This window comes from Electrophorus electricus, chromosome 8 (assembly GCF_041902795.1).
Source record: "Electrophorus electricus isolate QZ-2024a chromosome 8, ASM4190279v1, whole genome shotgun sequence".
NCBI lineage: Eukaryota > Metazoa > Chordata > Actinopteri > Gymnotiformes > Gymnotidae > Electrophorus > Electrophorus electricus.
The window spans coordinates 10,074,693-10,095,704 of record NC_137504.1 but is presented as its reverse complement, the minus strand read 5'-3'; the positions used below and the strand labels follow the sequence as shown (position 1 = coordinate 10,095,704).

At 41.2% G+C, this 21,012-nt stretch overlaps 2 protein-coding genes across 15 annotated transcripts; one reads left to right on the top strand and one right to left on the bottom strand.

The window, feature by feature from the left end:
• Positions 1-536: 536 nt before the first annotated feature.
• Positions 537-8,978, bottom strand: rin1a (Ras and Rab interactor 1a). Of its 4 annotated transcripts, XM_081719791.1 has the most exons (12): positions 5,611-6,232; positions 5,265-5,453; positions 4,871-4,985; positions 4,627-4,699; positions 4,436-4,527; positions 3,687-3,878; positions 3,316-3,524; positions 2,616-3,126; positions 2,165-2,473; positions 1,840-1,971; positions 1,391-1,554; positions 537-1,248 (listed from the first exon to the last, which is right to left on the bottom strand). In XM_081719791.1, the coding sequence occupies exons 1-12, from the start codon at positions 5,629-5,631 to the stop codon at positions 934-936; spliced, it is 2,322 nt and encodes a 773-aa protein (XP_081575917.1). In that variant the 5' UTR covers positions 5,632-6,232; the 3' UTR covers positions 537-933. The 4 variants fall into 4 exon arrangements, with proteins under 4 accessions (XP_081575917.1, XP_081575916.1, XP_026879652.2 ...); XM_081719790.1 differs by lacking the exon at positions 5,611-6,232 and adding an exon at positions 8,466-8,978 and having other exon boundaries at positions 3,316-3,878; XM_027023851.3 differs by lacking the exon at positions 5,611-6,232 and adding an exon at positions 8,061-8,204 and having other exon boundaries at positions 3,316-3,878.
• Positions 8,979-10,099: 1,121 nt separating this feature from the next.
• Positions 10,100-20,999, top strand: rbm14a (RNA binding motif protein 14a). Of its 11 annotated transcripts, none has more exons than XM_081719794.1 (8): positions 10,100-10,235; positions 13,534-13,617; positions 14,538-14,900; positions 15,071-15,938; positions 16,482-16,679; positions 18,869-19,275; positions 19,495-19,589; positions 20,109-20,999. In XM_081719794.1, the coding sequence occupies exons 2-6, from the start codon at positions 13,560-13,562 to the stop codon at positions 18,963-18,965; spliced, it is 1,584 nt and encodes a 527-aa protein (XP_081575920.1). In that variant the 5' UTR covers positions 10,100-10,235; positions 13,534-13,559; the 3' UTR covers positions 18,966-19,275; positions 19,495-19,589; positions 20,109-20,999. The 11 variants fall into 11 exon arrangements, with proteins under 11 accessions (XP_081575920.1, XP_081575923.1, XP_081575922.1 ...); XM_081719797.1 differs by having other exon boundaries at positions 19,495-20,251; positions 20,368-20,999; XM_081719796.1 differs by having other exon boundaries at positions 19,495-20,251; positions 20,344-20,999.
• The last annotated feature ends 13 nt before the right edge of the window (positions 21,000-21,012 follow it).

Here is a 21,012-nt window from a genome sequence, read left to right as displayed (position 1 = left end):
ATGAATTTAGGTCTCCATTTCCAACTGTTGGAGGTTAGTCTGTTGATGTATGACTGCAGAAACACTCAGTACTAAATATAATATACAATGAAATGTGACAGCTGTGACCTTATTATTACATAAAAACAAAATATTCACATTTAGCATCCAGTGACCCATGAATAAATTGTTTGAGATATTGTTCAGCCGAGACATTTATAACGAGTCTACTCGGAGTGTCGGGCTGTTTAACACAGATTCTCCAAGTCATGTGGACCCTTTTTAAAAGCTGAATATTATCAATTATGGTCATCAAAGGAGGGCACACAAATTTCCCTGACAATTTCCTTATTCATCAGGTTTATCTTTGGTGTATTTGTATGAATAAACTTATGTCTGGTTGGAGGGTGTGTGAATTTGAGCATATTTCAACAACCTGGGAATTGCTTGGTTTATAATTAGATTATTCAAATTGTTAGCAATAACATCACTGATATCAGAAATGTCATGAAAAAAAGGAAATAACACCAGTAATAATAATAATAATTATTATTATTATTATTAATAGTAATGGGAGTTCTAGTACTAAAATGTGATTTCAGATATTCAATATGTATAATTTGTATATGTTAATTGGACTTTGCAGACTATAATTTTAATAATTATGACTTCAACTGAGTATGAACAAACACCAAGTTTCTACTTTCTCTTTTTTTCTGTGAATTTACTTCCTTCAGTTCATCTTCCAATTCGACTATGTCTAATCTGCTAAATGCCTTTTATTGGTTTATTAGTGCTACACTTGCATGAATTGGAGCATGTTTAATGCAAGCACTGTATGTGAGGTCAATTCTGGGCCCTTTGCAAATTATATGTAAGTGAAGAAACAGGGCATGTTTTTCAGGGTGGTCAAATCTGTGCTGATTTGTTTGCAATGCTGATGAATAAGGACTATTACGAGGCTTCCGCAGAAAGGTCCAAAGCGCCTCCCCTGGTCAACTTGCGGGACTTCATATCCGGACCCGAGCACTGGTAGATGAAGGGAGCACTTGTGGTGCCCAGGCTCTGGAGATCCTGAATGTAAGCAGTGGGAGGCAGTGGCTCCAGCTCTCCATCCCTTCTCCAGTACAGGCTGTACTCCTCTGGCTGGTTCACCCCAAACTTCACCGCACAGAGCTGTGCCAAAGTCTCAGCACTGGTCCCAGCCTTCCACTGCAAAGTCTTCATTAGGCTGCACTCTCCGTCTTGGAACACCACCTTTACAAAGTTCTGTAGTACACAAAAAGAGTAATTCCTTGTTATAATGTGTTTTATACTTGTAGTTCAAATTTTCTTTTCTACCTGGTCTAATTCATCATTCAAAAATTGAGTCATTTTTGTTTACTGTACCAAAGTAGAGCTAGAGAGTGACCTGTTGCAGAAGGTCTTTGTGGCTCTTGTTGTCAGTCCTTCGGCGGTGGCTCCAGTTCTTCAGCGATTCCCTGACCTCCTGGGTGAGTGCAGTAGGGGCCACAGCTTCAGGCAGGCTCTGGATAAAGCTGAGGCTGGCATAAACACTGGTCAGATAGTATCCACCTAACAGAAAGGCAAGATGTTAGTAATGGACTGAACATAAAATGTATACAAATGACTTTAACACTTTAGATTGTCAACTGTGGTTAGACTCTAACTGAACTTGTAGAGTTCATTTGTGCTAATAAAAAGTACACTTTGTAATGCCCCTTTTCAATGTCAATGCACAGGACTCTGCCTGTGGTGCCCCTGCAGTACACACTGTAGTGTTTCCCTGATTGAAGGGCTAAAGTGTTTTAAATGCAAACCATGTGCAATTTTTTTTAGCTTTATAATGTGAACCTGTACCTTCTCCTGTAAGCCAAGAGGTGTCTAGCAGTTCCATCATGTATTCCACCTCCACAGAGAGCTCAGGCATGTTGCACTGAACTATTACATAGGAAAGAGCTGGCAAGAAGTCATCTGCTCCAAATTCTTGCCCTGTTTCAAGGAGAAAACAACTATGAATGTTATATAATTACAGAAATGTGCTTTGGTCATTCTCAGTATGCTTGCTAAATCTAAGCAATGGGATTTTTCAATATGAAGTTTTATGTATCTGTTTGGTCCATTAAGTGTATATTTTAACAGCTTAATAAGATCTGAGTGTTTATGGATTTAAAGGAATGCTTACCTGCGTTGTTCTTCATGGCTTTATATATAAGCTTGCAGATCTGCAGCAGCAAATGTAACTTGTCGATGGGTGAATAGGCACGTCGCACGAGAGACATCTTCCGCCTTAACTTATCAATGCCCTGGGTGTCTGGCACAGTAACCTGCACCCCAAAGAGGTCGCATGGTGATGCCTTTCTGGCTCTTTGCATGCTCTCAGCAATTCTCTTAGAACAGCCGTCTCGCTCGTGCAAGACGTGCAGTGCTTCATCAATCTGTCTTTTCAGAGGCTTTAGCACGCAGCGGAACAGGGCTTTTTCCAGTGTCTGATCTGCAACCATAAACATATTTATCAGTGCTTTTGTTGAGGAGCCTCACATTATGCTTCATTTTAAAATTAGCACTGGGTTTATTGAACGCAATTCAAGGCAGAATGTAAAATCTATCCCGTCTCAGAATCTTTTTATTTATACCTTTCTCATCTTCAGGTACTAGCATGTCAATTGGGGGTTCAAGCTCTCCACACTCCAGGAGGAAAACCTTAGCCTGGCTAATGAAGATACGCATGCCCTGCAGAAGCTCCACAGAGGACGTCAAGAACTGTGGCTTCAGCACCTCCCTCTGCTGCCTCAGGAAGTCCTGCACCAGTGTCCCGAAGGCCATCCGTCTATCGCGGGAAAGGTCCTCCACCAGGCGTGCGACTCGCTTCCCCGGCACAAAGAAGGACACGAAGGCGGCGCTCATCTTGCGCAGGGCGGAGGCTGACTGGCGAGGAAGACATAGGGAGGCCACGGTAGGGTTGCTGGTGCCCCGGGTCAGGGGAGGCCTCTCAGGACCCTCCTCTGCCTCGTCAAGGCTGCTGAGGGAGCTGCTGCTCTCCAGCTCGCTGAGGGACGGGATACGCTGCTGTTCCATTACCAGCCCTATCTCCTCATCCTCATCCTCATCCTGCTGTTCTCTCACCACCGAGACGTTCTGACGAGCCTACACATGTATATGCAAGAATATTAAATAATAACAACAAACCATGCAGATTCTTGTGGTGCAAGAATTCTGGTTAGGGAAGAACAAGTATTCATAGATTCGTTTTATACAGCAGTAGGCGTGTTGAGTGCTGGTAGCTGTTTTTGTGCACGGGAAACTGTGTGACTAATAGTACAGACATAGTTCTACCTGCTGAAGGGCTTTGGGCAGCTGGTAGTCGTCCTCCTCCACAGTAGGAGAAAGGGTGGGCATGACTATGGTAGAGGCCTTCTTTGGTAGAGTGACACAGGGCTGCAGATAGTCTGAAACTGCACCCAGAGCTTCTGGCTTCTCCGTAGGTTCCACCTCAGCGGTGCTAACCACTTCGGCATGCTGCAGATTCTTTCCTTTAACCTTGGCTTTGGCCAGCAGTGGTGGAGGTGGTGGTGGGGAGACAGGAGGTGACAGTGAGCTAGTGTTCTCGGTGGAGACGCGAACTTTTACACTGCGCTTGAAATGATGGCGCTTGTGCATGGCCGGGTGGTCTTGCAAGAATAGTGGGTTGATGAAACACAACGCACCCTGCCCTGCCCCCATATCCAGCTCAGAGGGACTTCGTGTGCGAAGCTGACAGAACTCCTGGAACAAGGCTGAGCTCTCGCTAATAGACATGGCACAGTCTGGTAGGGTAGATTTTTGGAGAAGGGATCCATCAGCTACTGGTGGAGGACCATTACGAGGACCACGAAAGTTCAACTGAGAGCTCCAGAACTCTATAAAACATGGCAAGGAGTCATTTAAATATGTTACAGATCAGTGTATAATTCTGCAACCACTATTGTTACCATAGACCATGATGTAGCATTAGTTAGTTTAAGCAATTTTGTGAAACGAAGACTCCTGTGAACAGCTTTATGAGCATAATCTTAAATATATCTTTTTAAATTTTTTTTTTATATAAATGTTCTTAATTGCAATTCCCTTTTTTGCAAACCTATTAAATATTTTTCATGAGACAGTGATGTTTTAAATAGAAAATTTTGTACAATTTTGGAGAAACTTTTTAAAAAATATTGCAACTTTAAAAACTTATAAGGTCAGCTATGCAAATTTGTAATTTAGTTTTCTAGTTAAGAAGGAAAAAAATTCTCTCATAAAGAGACACCTTTTCTTAATTGCAAAGTAAGAATAAATGAGCACTGAAGATGTTTCACTTCTGTGGATCCAAACATACAAACCAGGGTAGCCAGGTTAATGAAACTGAGAATCTACAGAGTATCAATGAGCTGAATTTCAATAGTGTGTATACATCAATACAACTTGCACTTACCCACACCCATATGAGAGATGGATTCTAGCTGTTTGTGGGAGGAAGCCTTGGCTATAGCCTCTGGTAACTCCAGAGTGAAAGGAAGAACATCCCTAAAGTGTGAGACATTTGACCACAAAACTCACTTAAACAATGAAACAATTAAAAAAAAAATATTGAATGATATCTGTCAGCAATGAGCTGAGTCATACCGACTGACACAGTAGAAGGCAATGAGTCTGCAGAGATCTGGGAAACTTATGGCCGAAGTCTCCAAGGAGAAGGCTGGGGGGGGGTTATAGGGAGACCACTGGTGAATGCCTGCATTTATAACAATGTAATTGCTCTCTCGTTCATTTTTTCCCCTCTAATACACTTAACATATGTAAGGACAGGAATATTTCTTCTACCTTTTTTTAAATCTTTTTTTGCATCTTGTCATTCCTTATTACTCACTTGAGTCTTTCTCTCGGATAACAAACTGCTTGACAAACGATGGCACACTTTCATCGGCTAGCCTGACACATAGCATTTTTTTCTGGGATGTGTTTGACTTTCGCACCAGGAAGGTCTAGAAAATGCAGAGCATACAACATGTTGCGTTTTGGGGATACAGTTTGAACAATTCTGAAAGAAATAATTTTGTGTGTTTTGGGGTTTTCTCCAGTAGTTAATAGCTTATAGTTGTTCCCAGTTCCCAGTATTTGTGAGTCACAGAGACATTTTCTTTAAAGCACATTGTCAGTTACAGTAACTTTTTGAAATACAGCATTACTGGAATTACTTCACTGACAGTATTTGTATTTGAGTAGTTTACACCAGTATGAATTTGTAAGTGGGTTCCTCTCACCCCTGGAGGTTCACGCTGTAGGATGTGCAGGGCTGTGGCAGAGTTGATGGACAGCTGCAGCCATACTGGGTATGTGAGCAGCAGGCGATCCAACACACTAATGCTCTTCAGGGAGCCTCGCTGTGGACATACCCGCTTCTCCCCCACTGGGTGGGGGTCCGGATAATCATACACAGGGTCTTCCTGCATCTAGGGCACATACAGACACATACATGCACTACACTTGAGCAGATGCAAAATTGGAAGCATTATGTCACAAGAGAATCGTCCTTATTTAAAGTTCAATGTATCTTAACATCCAAATATTCACAGCACAGAGTGGAAGAATACTACACAGAGTACTTACAGTGCCAACTCTTATACTCATTCTTGCACTAAACAATTTAGTTTTCACATCCTCTCTTTCTCATATATTTCTTCTTGTCATTTCTCATCTTCTGTTTTCCTGGAATTAATATTTTTCACAAGCATGTGCCTTATTTCTCCAGCTGACCTGTGGGAAACTCCCCTAGGGCCTTGTTCCTCCTCATCATGTGAAAGCTTTGTCATAGTCTGACTTACTCCATAACTGTCCTACGTTTGCTTCTTTGAACCCAACATTTCTGTTTTTGACCACCACACATCTTTTTAGATTATTTATACTATGTTAGGGTCTTAAATTTGACTGAAAAACAAAGTTCGATCCCTCGGTGATGTAACTTCCTGCATATTATGCTGCTTTTCTTTAATTTAGCCCAATCTGTGCTGTGACAGCTACCTCTTGCTTGGCATAAAGTGTTCTTTTTTTTTTGTTGGCATAAAATATTGAACTTTTAAAAACTTGTTTTTGAAATTAGGTTTGCATTTATGTCAAACTGAAGTCTTGCATTCTTCCCCTTTGGGAGTAAGATTTCCTGGTGGGATGTGAAATCAGCCCTTTCCAGTCAAAAGTCATAGTCATATGTAAGCTAATTCTATTAATTCTTCATGTATTACTTGCTCAGAGTTTTTCTGGGATGGAGCTGCATCTTACTATAATCAGATTTGCATATGGATATATTAATTGTCTTTTTAATTCTGTCTTTTTAAATTTTTTTTTCCATATTTCAGAGCCAAACCATAAGTACTATGGCTAGGTCCACTAAAAAGTGTTCGCAGCCACATATAACCTAATCCTTAGAAGAAAACGGACTATTATTGACAATGTTTCATATAAATGTAATAATGATCCTAGCTCATATTCATCTATTGATGGTACATGCAACTTGCTAAAACAGCATGTTTCTCTGGCCTTGCATTAAAATATCAACAATACCCATTAAACCAGTAAGTGACAGAAAACTTGATTAAAAGTATTAGATCAGCATTCAGCTTTGGTGCTGGTACATGGAAATGATCACAATTTATTATGTCTATCTTTTCTGTAAACCATCTTCCTCCTAAATAGCTCCTAATTGTAACAGAACAGAAAGATGTAGCCTTGTATTAATTTTGCAAGGCTTATTTTTAGTTTCAACTTTTTTGAGGGTGCAGATTGGCTGGTTTTCAATATTACAATTTTAGGAAACCCTTGGCATAGCTTAACTCTGAGTGGGCTGGCAAAGAATACTCTCTGTTAGCAGCAGATGGCTGCTATAGCAACAGTGGCCCACACAGCCTACTGAACATTCCCACCCACTGACACAGCTTGTTTTTTTTTAGGAATGACCTGAAACTTTCAAACACTTTATATTCATCCACAATGTAGTATTTGGATGAGATATTTTTCATTGTAAGAGCTTGTGGAATGCTACAAGGGTGGTTTAAAGAGATATTAAAAATAAAGAAATGTTCTTCTTTTAAAAATGTTTAAAGTGATATAAACTTTTGCCATGAATAATACAACATAGACATAGAATGATACAGTACATTGCCTTCTCTTCTTGTGCATATAAAATCCATTTTTTCATATATAGTATATAATGGGGGGGGGGGGGGGGCATCATGCAGAGAGATTATAGAGTGACTCTTCAGGTAGGCGGGGCAGACCACAGCTCTAATCATGAGGTGTGTACATGAGCCCAGCAAGTCCAGGCTTGATGACGGGAGAGATTTTAAATATGTGCTTGGGAGGCATGGGCATTATTTTTGTAAGAGGTGTTTTGGGAAAGAAAAAAACAATTATGCAACTGTTTGCAGTGCTGTTAACCTGTTAACTCAATGTTAGGAATGGTACTATGTTCTGAATCTGTAGGTCCTTACATTAGTGCACGGCTAAGGCTAAGTTATACAAGCTATGATAAAATAGGTTTATAAATAGTATATAAACACTGATTACTGATTAACAATTAAGGGCTTTTTAAAAGGGTTTTGTTATTAATACTGGGGTACAGTTGAATTTGTTAAAAATATATAATACTTTTCAAATTACTTTATCCGAGCTTTGCAATCATGTGTTTGTATCTGTTTTTTTTTTTAAAAACTCCAATAAAGTAATAACTGTAAATATGATCTGAGCAAAAGCAACTTTACAATTCTCTGTCAGTTGCTACAAATCATGAAACTGCGCTAACCCGTTTTGCAACCGAGTGTAGTTGTAAAAGAGAAAGACGAGAACAGCAAGAAAATCTTACAACTTCAGTCCCCTGCAATGTCCTGCTTCTTTAACTTAGTCCAACGTGTTAATTCCCGGAGGTAGTATTTAACCAGAAGTGACATGCCATAACACACGTTGTGCAAGAATTAACATCGTGCAGGTAAGTAACCAGAAGACTTTGGCATATTTTACGACACCACTCCAGAGACACGGATAGCATTCAAAAGAAAGTGGCGACTTACCTTACAGCTTTCACGATTTCTCAAAAATTCAGAAGCCTACACACTACTTCGTGACAGGGAGCTGTCAAATTCTTTGAAATATACTGCCCATCTGGATATTGAAAAAATTCTAAAATGGTAGTTTTGTTCATAGGGGAAATCTACAGGTTATTTCCTCTTCCACGTGTTTGAAAAGATGCCGTCCAGCCCTCTCCTGAAGTACATGTGCAACTATGATTCAGGGATTATTCACATTCTGTCTTCTTATGCGTGTTTTCCATTTGCGTGTATTGTCAATGTGGAAGCCAAGTTTGTCTTTCTAAATACGTTTGCGCATGCGTTCGTTTAAACCTGGAAGGTACACCTATATAGTCCTGCGCTTATATAAGTGAATTTACGCAATGGGAATTGCTGAAAATGACTTACGGATTGCGGATCAAAATACTGACTACCATCATGGACACCATTTACGATACGAAGCCTGTGGGAATTCGTGTCATCTTCTAATGCGCATTTGCTCGTTATCTTAACAGAAGCAACTAGTCGTTTGTTTGCATTATTTGTTTGAGTGTTGTTTTTTTTTTTTGTATGGTAATTGTCCTTTACCTGCTAGATTTAAACAAATGATTAAAGTAAACCAGCACATTAGCTAGTAGTCAGAACGTCACCAGCTTCACCACGGAAACGCAACATTCCCAAACACTGGAGAGGAAAGGATCTGGAAAGGAACAGGCGAATCGCATGGAAAAAGTTAAATATGTATAAAAGACATTTATTAAAGATTGTTACAATTTTAAATAGTCAAATATCAAGGTTCAGAAACAGAGTAAAATATGTTTAAATTTAGCATTAGTATAGAGGAGAGGAGTAAGACAGAACAAACAAAATCAAGAACAAATATAGCCGCAAGCGGCAATTCCGGGTCCAAGCACTGTCTCGCCAGTCTGACATGAAGCAACGTGGACGCAGAAACCATCCGCCATGGACATTCTGACTTTGTGCACTATTTCATGAATATGCCGTGAAAAGGTGGTTGAAGTTAGATGACAGTGAAATAAAGTGTTTAAATGAACTGGAAATGTGATTGAGGAGCTTGCTAAGTTAATAAAAATGTATAGACACAGACATATACACGTATAGATTGGGATATCCCCTGCCCTCCAGCCAGTCATTAAAGGTTTTAAAATGTATACAATAGCAGTCTGCATATAATGTGAGAAGCTGGTGATTGAGTTTTCTTTCTAAAATTGAACTGTACAGTACTGCTATATTGTTTGTTGCACCACACTGCAAGTTGTGGATGCCTTAGAACCAGTGTTAATGTATGGAATTAACTTCCAGTAACAGTTACAACTGGTTACTTGTGACGGGACTGAGAGAAAGATATGTGCATGTGTCTGATTACATCACATTTGTGAATGTTTTGTGAAAACACCCTATGTACTCCTTTTTTGACGTAGCCAATTGTATGCAAGGTGATCACTCACTACATTAGCTATGTCACATTTATGTCATTCTTGTTAACTCTTCAGATTGTTGCTAAATGATCAAATGGATTATGTACAAATTAGATATTTTTAACAAAAGGAGTACAAATTTAAACTGCATGGTTCAATCTACAAGAGACTTCAGATACATGTTCACAAAAAACTTCCTGAAGCACTCCAGTACATCTGGTTTGTATGACAATATATGATACAGTATAACAGTTAATCCTAATATGCAAACTAGGGGGAGGATCCAGATGGTCTGACCTGCCCCACTGGAGACCTCTGGAGCGCAGACAAAGACCAGAGTTGTATTACAGAAATTTCACAGAATCCTTCATAATAAAGGTCATAATAGAGAATGTTCATATGTCTTTTATAAGCTGTCACAACCTTTACAGAATCCTTCTATTATTACGTCGTGTGTGCGTTCGTGTGTGTGGAGTCTGCTTGTGTTCCATTCCAGATCCAGTTCCAAATTCCACTACTGAGTTTCAGGTTTGCAGCCAATCATGGGACAAGACTCCGCCCACCCTGATGTGGAATAAAAGAAAGAGGAAGGTTGGTGAAGGGAAAGCAGTGAGAGTGCTCTGGACATGGTTGTTTGATAGGTGACATTTGACCTGCTGTATGACTTTGCCATAATAGTTAGTTTGCAGCTGTACACTTGTACATATTCCACTTTGCTCCTTTTGTTGTCTGTTCATTGGTAAGTAGGGAGTGACTGCCGTTTTGTTTGGTGTGTGAGTTTCATCTGTGTTTTCCACTTGTGTGTGTAGGTTTATTGGCTTCTGTTTCCAGTGTGGATTTGTTTGTTAATTTGGCTCGGGTCACTCCTGATGTGTTGCACTCTCTTGTTTGTGTGTGTGTGTGTGTGTGGTTCTGTCCCCCCCCCTTGTGGTTGGGGCATGTTTGTGCTGTTTGTACTGGCTATTGTGTGTTATGGCTGCCACATTTGATTTGTCTCTTATTTTATTTTATTTTTTTTTCTCTATTTGTCTGTCTATTGAGCAATTGAAAAACAGCTCTTTTGTTGGTGGCTGATTTATATAATGTGGTGGTGAGATCATTGAATTCCAGTGGCTGGCCCAGAACTGGAGCAGCACTTTGGAATCTTGGCCCTTTCTCCTCGGTCTGTGCTTGCCCTTGGCCAGAGCCTTTCCTCAGCTTCCCCACCCAGGCTTCATTTTCTCTCTGTTCCCCTCCCAGTTCACCTGCAGCAGGTGTCTCTCTCTCTCTCTCTCTCTCTCTCTCTCTCACACACACACACACACACACACACACACACACACGCATGCACGTGCAGAGAGTCTCGTTCTCCCTCTTCCCTTTATTTCTCTCTTGCTCTCTTTTGAACCAGCGAGCAGTCGTGTGGTGCAGTAGCAGTGTTTGGGTTCTATGCCTCGTTGGAGCACGGTATGAGGAAGTTGGGTGTCTCCAACAGAGCATCTGTTCACCTGCAGACGTACTTCAATGCTAATGGTCTGGCTTTCATCTGCACGCTGGTGATGGGGGACACCACTCTACTGGAAGCTCAACTGGCTGAGGACAACCAGCTGCAGGAGGCATCATGACCCCGAAGTTCACTGCCCTTCGCCAGCACCCCAAACTTGCCCTGCTTGGCCTGAATGAAGAGCCCCTCAACCTCTTCACTCTGAGAGCAAGGGAAGTGGAGAAGGGGGGGAAAAACAAAATTGGAGACAGACAGTTACCTCAGTATTGCTATCCTGATGATGTTTACAGTGAAGCCAAAGGCTTTGTTTAGATGAGGTGGAGGTATGGAATAGAGGGAAATGTAGAACAGGTGGAAGGAGTAGGTGTTGGGAAGCCTAAAAAAAGTTTATTGTGTGTGTGTGTGTGTGTGTGTGTGTGTGTGTGTGTGTGTGTGTATTTGATTATTTGGTGCTGGTATAAAAAGCTAAGGAGGCCTGTGTTGATTGAGATACTATGACTACAAGTATTGCATACCCTGTGAATGTTTACAATTTACAAACTGGTGTGTTCAGCCCATAATCTTCTGAATCTGATATTACATGTCTATAAATTTCTGTGATGTTATCTACTTTTCCTAAATTCTGCCCATTTTATGTTTTGAAACACAAGGCATGTGAATAAATGCAAAATGGGTAATTGTGTACTGTAGAGCTTCCTGATGTCATGAGTGGCTCAAACTCTGCAGGCAACATCAGACTCTCATTGTATGTATGTATGTATGTATGTATGTATGTATGTAAATTTCTGTGTTGATGTGACATGCTGATATTTAGGTATGAAAACACAAGGCTCACGATTATAAGCAAAATGTGTAATTCTGCACTGTAGAGCCTCCTGGCAACTGCTTTGCCACAAACTTTGCAGTTTTCCTCAGAATGGTAGAATTTCTGGTCAAAATCAGACAAACTATGGTAGCAGTTCAGTGATATGACTTTTAAAAAGTGATACTGGTACCCCTTTGATTGAAAAAGGGTCATAATTTAGTTTCAAACTCAAGATTATTTCAAGACCTCATTTGATGTGATTGAAGGACAGTCCTAGGGCTAGTTTGAAATGTGTAAATTTTATGCTATTAATTAATGTGACAAAGCTAAACAGGTTGAAAAGCACTTGTAACTGCAAAGTTCTTGGACTCGTGCAAATATTTATTTGAGTCCAAGATTGTGTTTCCAAATTTAACTATGTAGGAAATATACTGGATTTTCTAGTATAGCATGCCCCAGGGGCTAGTTCTGTTGAAACTTGACTGTCTTAGAGATTGCATACGTGACCATATCATTCAAGTTTGATGTGGCTTGACCATATAGATTGCTAAACTTGTTAAATGTGTACTGAATGCTGATTGGTTGATAGGTTTAGGTCCTGCTCCATACTTGCACATAGATGCTGTGTACCAAGTTTCGCATTAATTGGACAGTCGGGGTATGGGAGTTTCTTGCCTGTTATAGCACCACCTAGTTACGTAGGTGTGCCAAAATGGTTGACTTGCCCCATACCCGTTTGGGATACATGTCTGTAACGTTTAGTCTCATTGAAATTGTTTGGGAGGTGCTTATGTTCAGCTTTTGTAGTAGAATCCTTGCCCCTTGATTTGATTGGCATGTGGAAACTATACAGTGTAGAAATGTCCAGTTTTGGTAATTACTAAACTGCAGACACTTGTGAATGTCTGGATTGTGTATGTTTTGTAAAAATCCTAGGATTAGTTCATGCTCAAAAATGTTTGTGACTTTCAATATTATGCAAATTATCTCAAAATCTAAGTGGGCTGAGCTTATGGGTTCTTGAGGGTTTTTTTGGAGACTGGAAGAAAATTAATGACTGGAAAAAATAATTTTGTCTGTATGACATAAAGAGTAATGAACTGGAAGGCGTTTGAGTGCGCTGTAGCGCCACCTGTAGTCCAATCTGGCTGGCGTCTTGCGCCTGTGTAGCGGGAGGGACTACTACCTATTGACCAAGTTTCATGGCTGCAGGACTTGTAGAGCCGAAGAAAAATCCTGACAAAAACAAAAGGGTTCTAAGCACTTTTATTATTATTATTTTTTATTATTATTATAGAATATATTATTAGAACTAGAATATTATTACCAGATGACACTTTAACATACAGCTGTATGCGAAGGAGCACGTCCATAAAGGACGGTATTAAATGTAATTAGCAAAAAATATCCATGGATGTTTCGCCATTATGTGACAACATTATTTTATTTGTCTTCTGAAGTAACTTTGTCCTAGATAACCACATTAGAGTGTTGCCTTTCTACGAGTATGTGGACAATTCGGTAGACCTCACTTTAACCTCACTTTCTGATGTACAGAAAGAATTAGAGCGTTGAAAAGAAAGGTAGCGATGAAAGAATACAAAATCACCACGCTACTAAGAAGATCTCAAAAGGATATCGAAACACGTATAAAAAAAGCATAAAATATGGGATAAACGCCTTCAGCTAATAGGAATGAAAATTTACCTATCTTACAGTGCTCGACCTGATCGGACCTTTTGTTTACAGCGTTACTTGGTGCAACACGGACACGTATGAAGAGCAACATCCGTCAGCCGGATATGGGATATGAAGAATTTCATACCGCGTTAGGTAAGATGGTGGCTAGTCAGCTAGCATGCTGCTGTCGTATTTGTGATGTTATGTAATATTGCGGGTTAATCTCTGTTTATATTTTGTCTTTTGTGACTTCTATAAATATTATATATAGCGTAAGTGTCATTCTTAGTGTGCAGGTAGTTTATTTTGTCATATTTTCCTTGGTAGTAGTTTGCTTGAAATGCTACCCATTGCTAGCAGCCCGCCGCGCGTCGACCGTCTCGTTGTGCGGGGCTGGTATTTAGCTAGCTAGCTAACAATTAGCCTTTTTAGCTAATGTTTACGGTTTGACGTACTAAATGATTTTGGCTTATTTCCAGCAATTTCTACATAGACGAGGAATGATTATAAGTTTATAAACATATAAACAACAAATTTAACCGCCAGTGTCACGAAGCTGTACCGCGAAATTTGTAAGACATCCAGCTAGCTAGCTAGTTCGTTTTAAAATGGCTATTTGGCCAGATTATCGATGTCACACTATCTTGTAGTTAGCAGTAATGCGTGTTAAATCAGCGTCATCATTTAGCTAACCTAGCCACCTCGTGGAACAAGTTCACTGGTTGGCTCGTTCTAAATATTTCATGATTATCCATTCTTACTGAGAAGCAACTAAGTCGCTCCATATTTACCCCGTTGAAGCGTACCGTATTCCTTTGTGTCGAAATGCGAGATTCCTGCATTTTCAAGTGTATTGAAAGTATCTTCAAGATATTAAAAATTGCTTTACTTGTAGGCTGTAGGATTCCAACGAAACAATGTATTTTTTTTCTTCACCATAGCTTTTTGTCTACTGCTCTTTAGTGTGTTTAACGGAAATGCCAGACCCATTCATTTATTTTAATACCTTGTTGAATTAACTCAAAGTTTGTCTGCAAAGAAGTAGAAAATTAAACTTGTTCTTTGTTTTCTAGGTTCTTCAGGTGCAATGGACAACAGCAGCGCGGTGAAGCTTTTTGTAGGGAATCTGGCGTTGGAAACAACTCAAGATGACCTAATAGCCCTTTTTTCCCCTTACGGAGAAGTGGAGACGATTACTGTACTGAGACAGTTTGCCTTTGTCCATCTGCAAGGAGAAGGGGCTGCTGACCGTGCCATTCGTGATCTGAATGGTCGAGAGTTTCATGGCCGCAACCTTGTAGTTGAAGAGTCCCGAGGCAGACCCCTAAACTCCATCAAAGTATTTGTGGGGAACCTCAGTGCTATGTGCACAACTGACGACCTGCACGAACTGTTCTCTCGTTTTGGCAAAGTCTTGGAGTGTGACAAAGTAAAAAGTATGCTTTTTTAAAAAAAAAAAAACTTTTGCTGCTTTCTTGTTCTTAATCTAATTAAAAATGCAAAAAAAAATTCGTTTGTGGTGTCATCTAAATGTTGATCTTATATAATGCGTTCAGTCTGTTGTTCTCTTTAATATTGTGATTTGTTTCCTTCTTTGCTGTTGCAGCCAAGCTCTCTTCCTCAGCAGGCTATGCTTTTGTGCACATGGAGCGTAAAGAGGATGCAGAGAAAGCCATCGAGGCCCTCCATGGGACCTCCTTCAAGGGCCGTCCACTTTCTGTGGAACTCTCAAAGGTTCAGCAGACCAAACCTGCAGCTGCCTCCAAGGTGCCCTGTGCGCGGTGTGGGGCGCAGGGCCACTTTGCTGGAGAGTGCCCTACCAGGCCGCCCATGGAGCACCACCAAAGTCAGGCAGCTGTGCTGGCTGCGGCTGCAGCTGCAGCTGCTGGACTTCCCATCCAAGTTCAGCAATGTGTGCACAACTCTTTCTTCAACACCACAAGCTCAGACCCGACATACACAGCGCTGAAGGGCCTGACTGAAGCCAGTGGGTCAGGAGGCAAACCGGTGAGTGCCGCAGTCTACGGTGCACTGGCGAGCCAGGTGTATGGTGCTGTCGCTGACCAGGTGTACGGCTCATCGGGCAGTCAGGCTACAGACACCCCTGCCTACCCTCCCGCGGTAGAGGTGGGCACCGCGGGCACTGCACCGGTGGATCCTGCCTATGGTGCAAATTCCACCCTGTATGCCAGCCCTGCCTATGGGGCCATCGGAGGAGCAGAGGCTGACCCCCAGGCCATCTTTGAAGCTGCTCGGGCACGCTTTATTGAGCAGGGCCAACAAGTGCTGGCAGAGCAGCAGGCTATTACCAAATCTGACCGGGATCGAAGCCCGGTGAGGCGCTCAGCCCCTCTGCTGCCTGACCCAGTTCCACAGCCCATCTCCCAGGCAAGGACCAAGCGCCGCGCCCTGCTCCCCACCCCGCCAGGCGGACCAGAACTGCCCACACCTAAAGATGGCGACCCCATTTCAAGGTAACATACAAAGAACAAGCCAGGGGATGCACTGCAAGACTTAAGAACTGATTGACATATCGCATCATCATACACTATATGGAATTTCAGTCATAACAATTTTAATTGTGTAGAAAAAAACCTATTTTAAAAAAAAAAAAACCTTTTAGTTTAGCTCTGATGAACAGCTTCAAGTACCATTTAAGGTACTCTACATTCTTGGTATACAATTGTTGATTCTAGCTATTCTCACACAGTTTCAGCTAAAACTTTCAAGTTCAGAGGAAACTGACCAACAGTCAGTCTCTCTCTCTCTCTCTCTCTCTCTCTCTCTCTCCTCTCTCTCTCTAGATAGATAGATAGATAGATAGATAGATTAATTTTATATATATCTATTTGATGTGGCAATTACAGCTTTCTAGAAAGTTTTTCAAGATGGGCAAATTGGGACCGAAACTGATACAAAAACTACACCCAAGCACAACTTGTCTTAGCTTTCAAGAACAATAAGCCAAATGGATCTAGTCCTTATCTAAACACCCTACTTGTGTGTCTTTTCACTAGATGCTATGCAGAGTATGTTCAGCAGTACCAACAATACCAACAGTACCATCAATACCATCAGTATCAACAGTACCAGTACAACTACTATCCACCACCGCCACCCCCACCACCCCCGATGCCTGTCATGCCCATACCGCCTTCAGGACCGATGGATGCCCAACAATTAGCCGCCCCTGGAACCACCACGTCTCCAAGAGCGTATGAGCCGCCTCCAACACACAAGGAGCCCCTTCTCCGCCATCCTGATTACTCCCACCTCCACACGCCAGAGCCCCCTTACCGATAGCCCCCACCACCTCACATGTGAGAGTGTGTGTGTGTGTGTATGAAAGAGAGAGAGAGAGAGAGAGAGTGTAAAGTGTGTGTGTGTGTGTGTGTGTGTGTGTGTGTGTGTGTGTGTGTGTGTGTGTGTGTGTGTGTGTGGCAGAGAATGCTGAAATTGTGTGGGTCCTGTATTATAACAGTGCTGAGGAATTTGAAGAAAGGGCTGCATTGAATATTTACATCAAACGTGTTCGTTTTACAGGTTTGATCGGGGTCAGAAATTCCCTAGTGTACCAGGCATCGCAGGTGTTTAAAGTCAGTAGCTTAACACCTTGGTTCCAGTTTTTCATTTAACAATCAAAATTCTTTGATTCAGGCCCATGTAACTTAAATCTAATTTTCTTACAGTTAAAGCACTTTTTCCTGTCTTGTTCAATTTGGTATCGGCCCCTGTCAGATGATTGTGCCTTGTGAAATTGTTTTGTAATGAAAATTCTACAAATCTGTTTTAAGGTCTACAGATTAGTCACAGTTTTTAAGATAAGAAGCTAGGTTTTTTTTTTTTCTTTGATACCCCAGGGAGGATTTGGCTCATGGAAATGCCTTCAGAGCCTGCTTGCAGTAGCTAATGTCTGTATTTATCCTCTAACAATCCAACAATTGTAGCAGGAAGGCAGTAATGAAAATTGAGTTTAGAGTGCTAAGAGGACCTGTGTGAATGGTTGTGTGTCTGTATGTCTGTGTCTGACTGGCTATGCCTAAATGTTGATAGAAAACATCTTGACTTGCGACAGAGCCACACACCGTATCATACACCTGTTTCCTTCTGTTCTAAATGGGTCGGATTTGGCTTTGAGCAGAGACATCAGTATCAGCAAAATAACACAATTCTGCTTTAAGGAACTCAAGTCTTTTTCAGCCCTTTAGGCGCCGCCTTTCTAGGGCAGATGGCGAGACTTCTGCTCTGAGCATGAACCTGAGCTCTGGTTTTAAAGTCACCCGTTGGAATGAGGCTAGGCCGCAAAATGGATGGCTAGTGGATGTTAGTTTACCTAGCATTCATCAGCAAAAGGGACAAACTTTTCACCATCAATAGATAGATATACTCAGACTTCATACTCAATTGTTTTCTTTCTGTTATTTCCATATCTTTATTGACTGGTTGGTTGGAGATGCTGTTTATGAATAAGCAAAACAATTGGTTGTATAGCCTGCAGATAGCAACTATGCATGCTTTGCAGGTCTTTAGAGGAATTGTCTGCCATTCATAGCCTTGTATCCTTCTCTTACATGGACAAAGTACTGTGGTTATTCAGAGAGATAGTGGTGATTAATCTCTCGAATGACATGACCCTTTTCTCTCTTTCAAAAACAGCAAAGAGTTCTTTTTTTTTTTTCTTTTTGTATTTGAGAGCAGCCTTGTGAAATCAAAGTTTGTTTCCCTCCGATCTCTCTATCCTCCACATTTATATTCACAGTGAATTTTAGTCACCAGTGTTTTGGCTGAGCACATTTAGTTGATTTCTTGATTCTGGAGTTGTAAGGTCTATTGCATTAGGCCTCCAGGTGACTTGAGTTTGAGAATAAAAGACAGTGAAGACTAAGTATCTCATGTACTTTTGTTTAAAACACTTGATCTGTTATAATCTTATTTGGCAAAGGTTCTAGGCAGTTTGAATTAAACTTGATTTTTATCTAAAATTATAAACCCAGTGTGTGTGACATGCAACTAGAGGCAGGGTTCTTCTGCTTTCAAGTGATGTTCCTTAAGTAATACACCTAACGATACTTGCTTTCATTTAATTAAGTTGCCAATTTTACTTAAACTAGTGTAAGGAGTCTACATAAGGTTTTCATAACATCTGATGTAATATTTCAAGATATGCTTATGCCAGCTACCAACTCTGATTTACCTCAATGAAGTGTACACCATGCAAACGAGTTCATAGGTCACTATTGTATGGTTGTGGGCACAGATGTTATGGAGGTTGTGTAGAATTCCTTCATTATCTTTTATTGAAACCAGTAAATGATTGTAATCAAAGCATGGCACAGAACTTTATTTTACTTTTTTCATTTTCTTTTTTTCTTTTCTTAATGATATTATGTCCTCTTTCCTTTAGAATGAACCACAGACTGCCTTCAGTCTTTCATTCCAACGCTGAGAGATGGTGGGGTACATGCACAAACATACATACACAACCAAAACAATGTCCTTGACCCCTAGAGGCCTGGATACACTAAACTGTCTTTGGTGAAGTGCAAATGTGCTATTATTTTATGGGGAATCTCTGCTGTCTTGTGATGGAAATGACCTGGAAGATCAGGGACTTGTTAGGGAGCTTGCATTAGCATTTAAGGGGTCTGACAAGTTGGCAATAAGAGTCAAGAAAATGTCTCTAGAGATCCTGTTATTACCATTTGTCTTTGCAGTGTGTCGTGAGGTGAATTGGATGCTGTTCTGCGTATGTTTTTTCAAGACTTCTGATGATAAACTCGTCATGTATCCAGGCCCTAAAGTTTGCTGATGGTAGAGCTGTCTTCTAGTGTTCTGTGTCCCCACTCATAACTATGGTAGAGTGGAGATGGGAGGGTGGCGGGGGGTGTAGCTCCTCACAGTGCACCAGGGCTCTACACATGTGACTCCACACCTAATCGCTACATGTCTGTAATGTTATTTCAAATAGTGCATGACTCTTGTTACTCTTACTGCTCTTCCAGCCACGTTTTCCCTTTTCGCTAACTACAGCTAAAATGGCTCCCGGGCCTCAGGACGCCAGGTTGCACATGACGGGGGGAAGAGAATTAGAGTCCCACAGTGGCACGGACGCACTCCCCACTAAGGTAAAGCCCTCTGCCCCCGATCACGCCTGCACCTCGACAGTACACGTGCCCTCAGTGATCCTACTGCAACTGTTGGAAACCTGCAGCTCAGATCCAACTTCTGAGGCTGAAAACCCTAAATCTAACCCAGTTGTAGAACTGTAGCAGTGCCACTGCTCAGGGTTAATCAAAGTGATGGCTTGCAGAAGCAGAGGAACCCAGTCCTTCAGCTCAGGCACACAAGTACCCCACATGGTCTTGGTTTGTTGTCTGCAAGTTTTTATTTTTGTTTGTTTTGTTTCCCCCCCGCCTTATTCTATTGCTTGAAAAGTGAAAACCCTCATGGTTCACCCTGAAGATCAGCTATGAGACCATATTGTATAGCGAAAAATCTTTGGGCTTTGGTGGCGCGTTTTTTGTTTTATTTTTTTTTGGTGTATTTTTCCTTTCTCACAAATGTTATTGGTGGGAACGTTTGAGGCTAGGGAAATTGTGGACTTGTTGCCTTGGCTTGTTCTATGGCATTTGGTCTTTTTGAAGCATTTCCAGTAAGACGAGACAAGACGTGCACTCGCGCTCAAAACTGAGGCGCCCCGGCTGTGCTTTGAACCGTTACGAAGACAGCATAGCTGTAAGGGCGCAGTGCTGTTGGAAAGGCGAGAGGTAGGGCCGTCGCCTGGTAGGTGAGTAACCAGTGCGTCGCTGTCCCACTCAAACCTATTCCTCCCTTCGGACCCCAACAATATACCTACCCCTATCACTCTCATCTTTTAAGATCCTGTACATCTACACTTTGTAGCCCAAGGAGAAATGTGCTTTCTCAGTTCTACACAAAGCATCCAGAACCAGGACTGGTTAAAAGGAGTTGCTGGAGTTCAACTGTATCATGACTTCCAAGAACTTTTTTTTTTTTAATATAAAAGATGTTGGACTATCAATTGATGGAGGTCTGTGGAATTTAATCTGAAAGTTCTTCGGTGTCTGATGCTCTTATCATTTTTGCCAGTCTTAAAATGCGTATCACTAAACAGTCCACCCCACACCCTCTCAGTTCACAAAATAAAACAAATTCCAACCGATTTAATAGTAAAACACAATTTTCACTTTAAACTCTAGTTCAGGCTTATGGTCTCTCTGACCATGCTGTAGCTGAGGTTGAACATCATCTTGTTCACTAATACTGTGTCACTGAATCAACGTGCTTCATCTGAGTTTGGGTTGAAAAAATTGATATTGCTTATGATTAATTTAGATCAGGAAATAATGATTCAGGGAAATTGCAGTAGTTGAATAAAATGTTATCACTTTCGTTAGGCTTTGTTTACTGCTTTTGCTGCTGTCCTTTCCTTGTTTTTTCATGTTTTATTGTTTCAATTGTTTTGTAGGCCTGTTCTGATATTGTAAAATTAAATAAATGATTTTCAGCATTCAGTGTTGGTGCTTC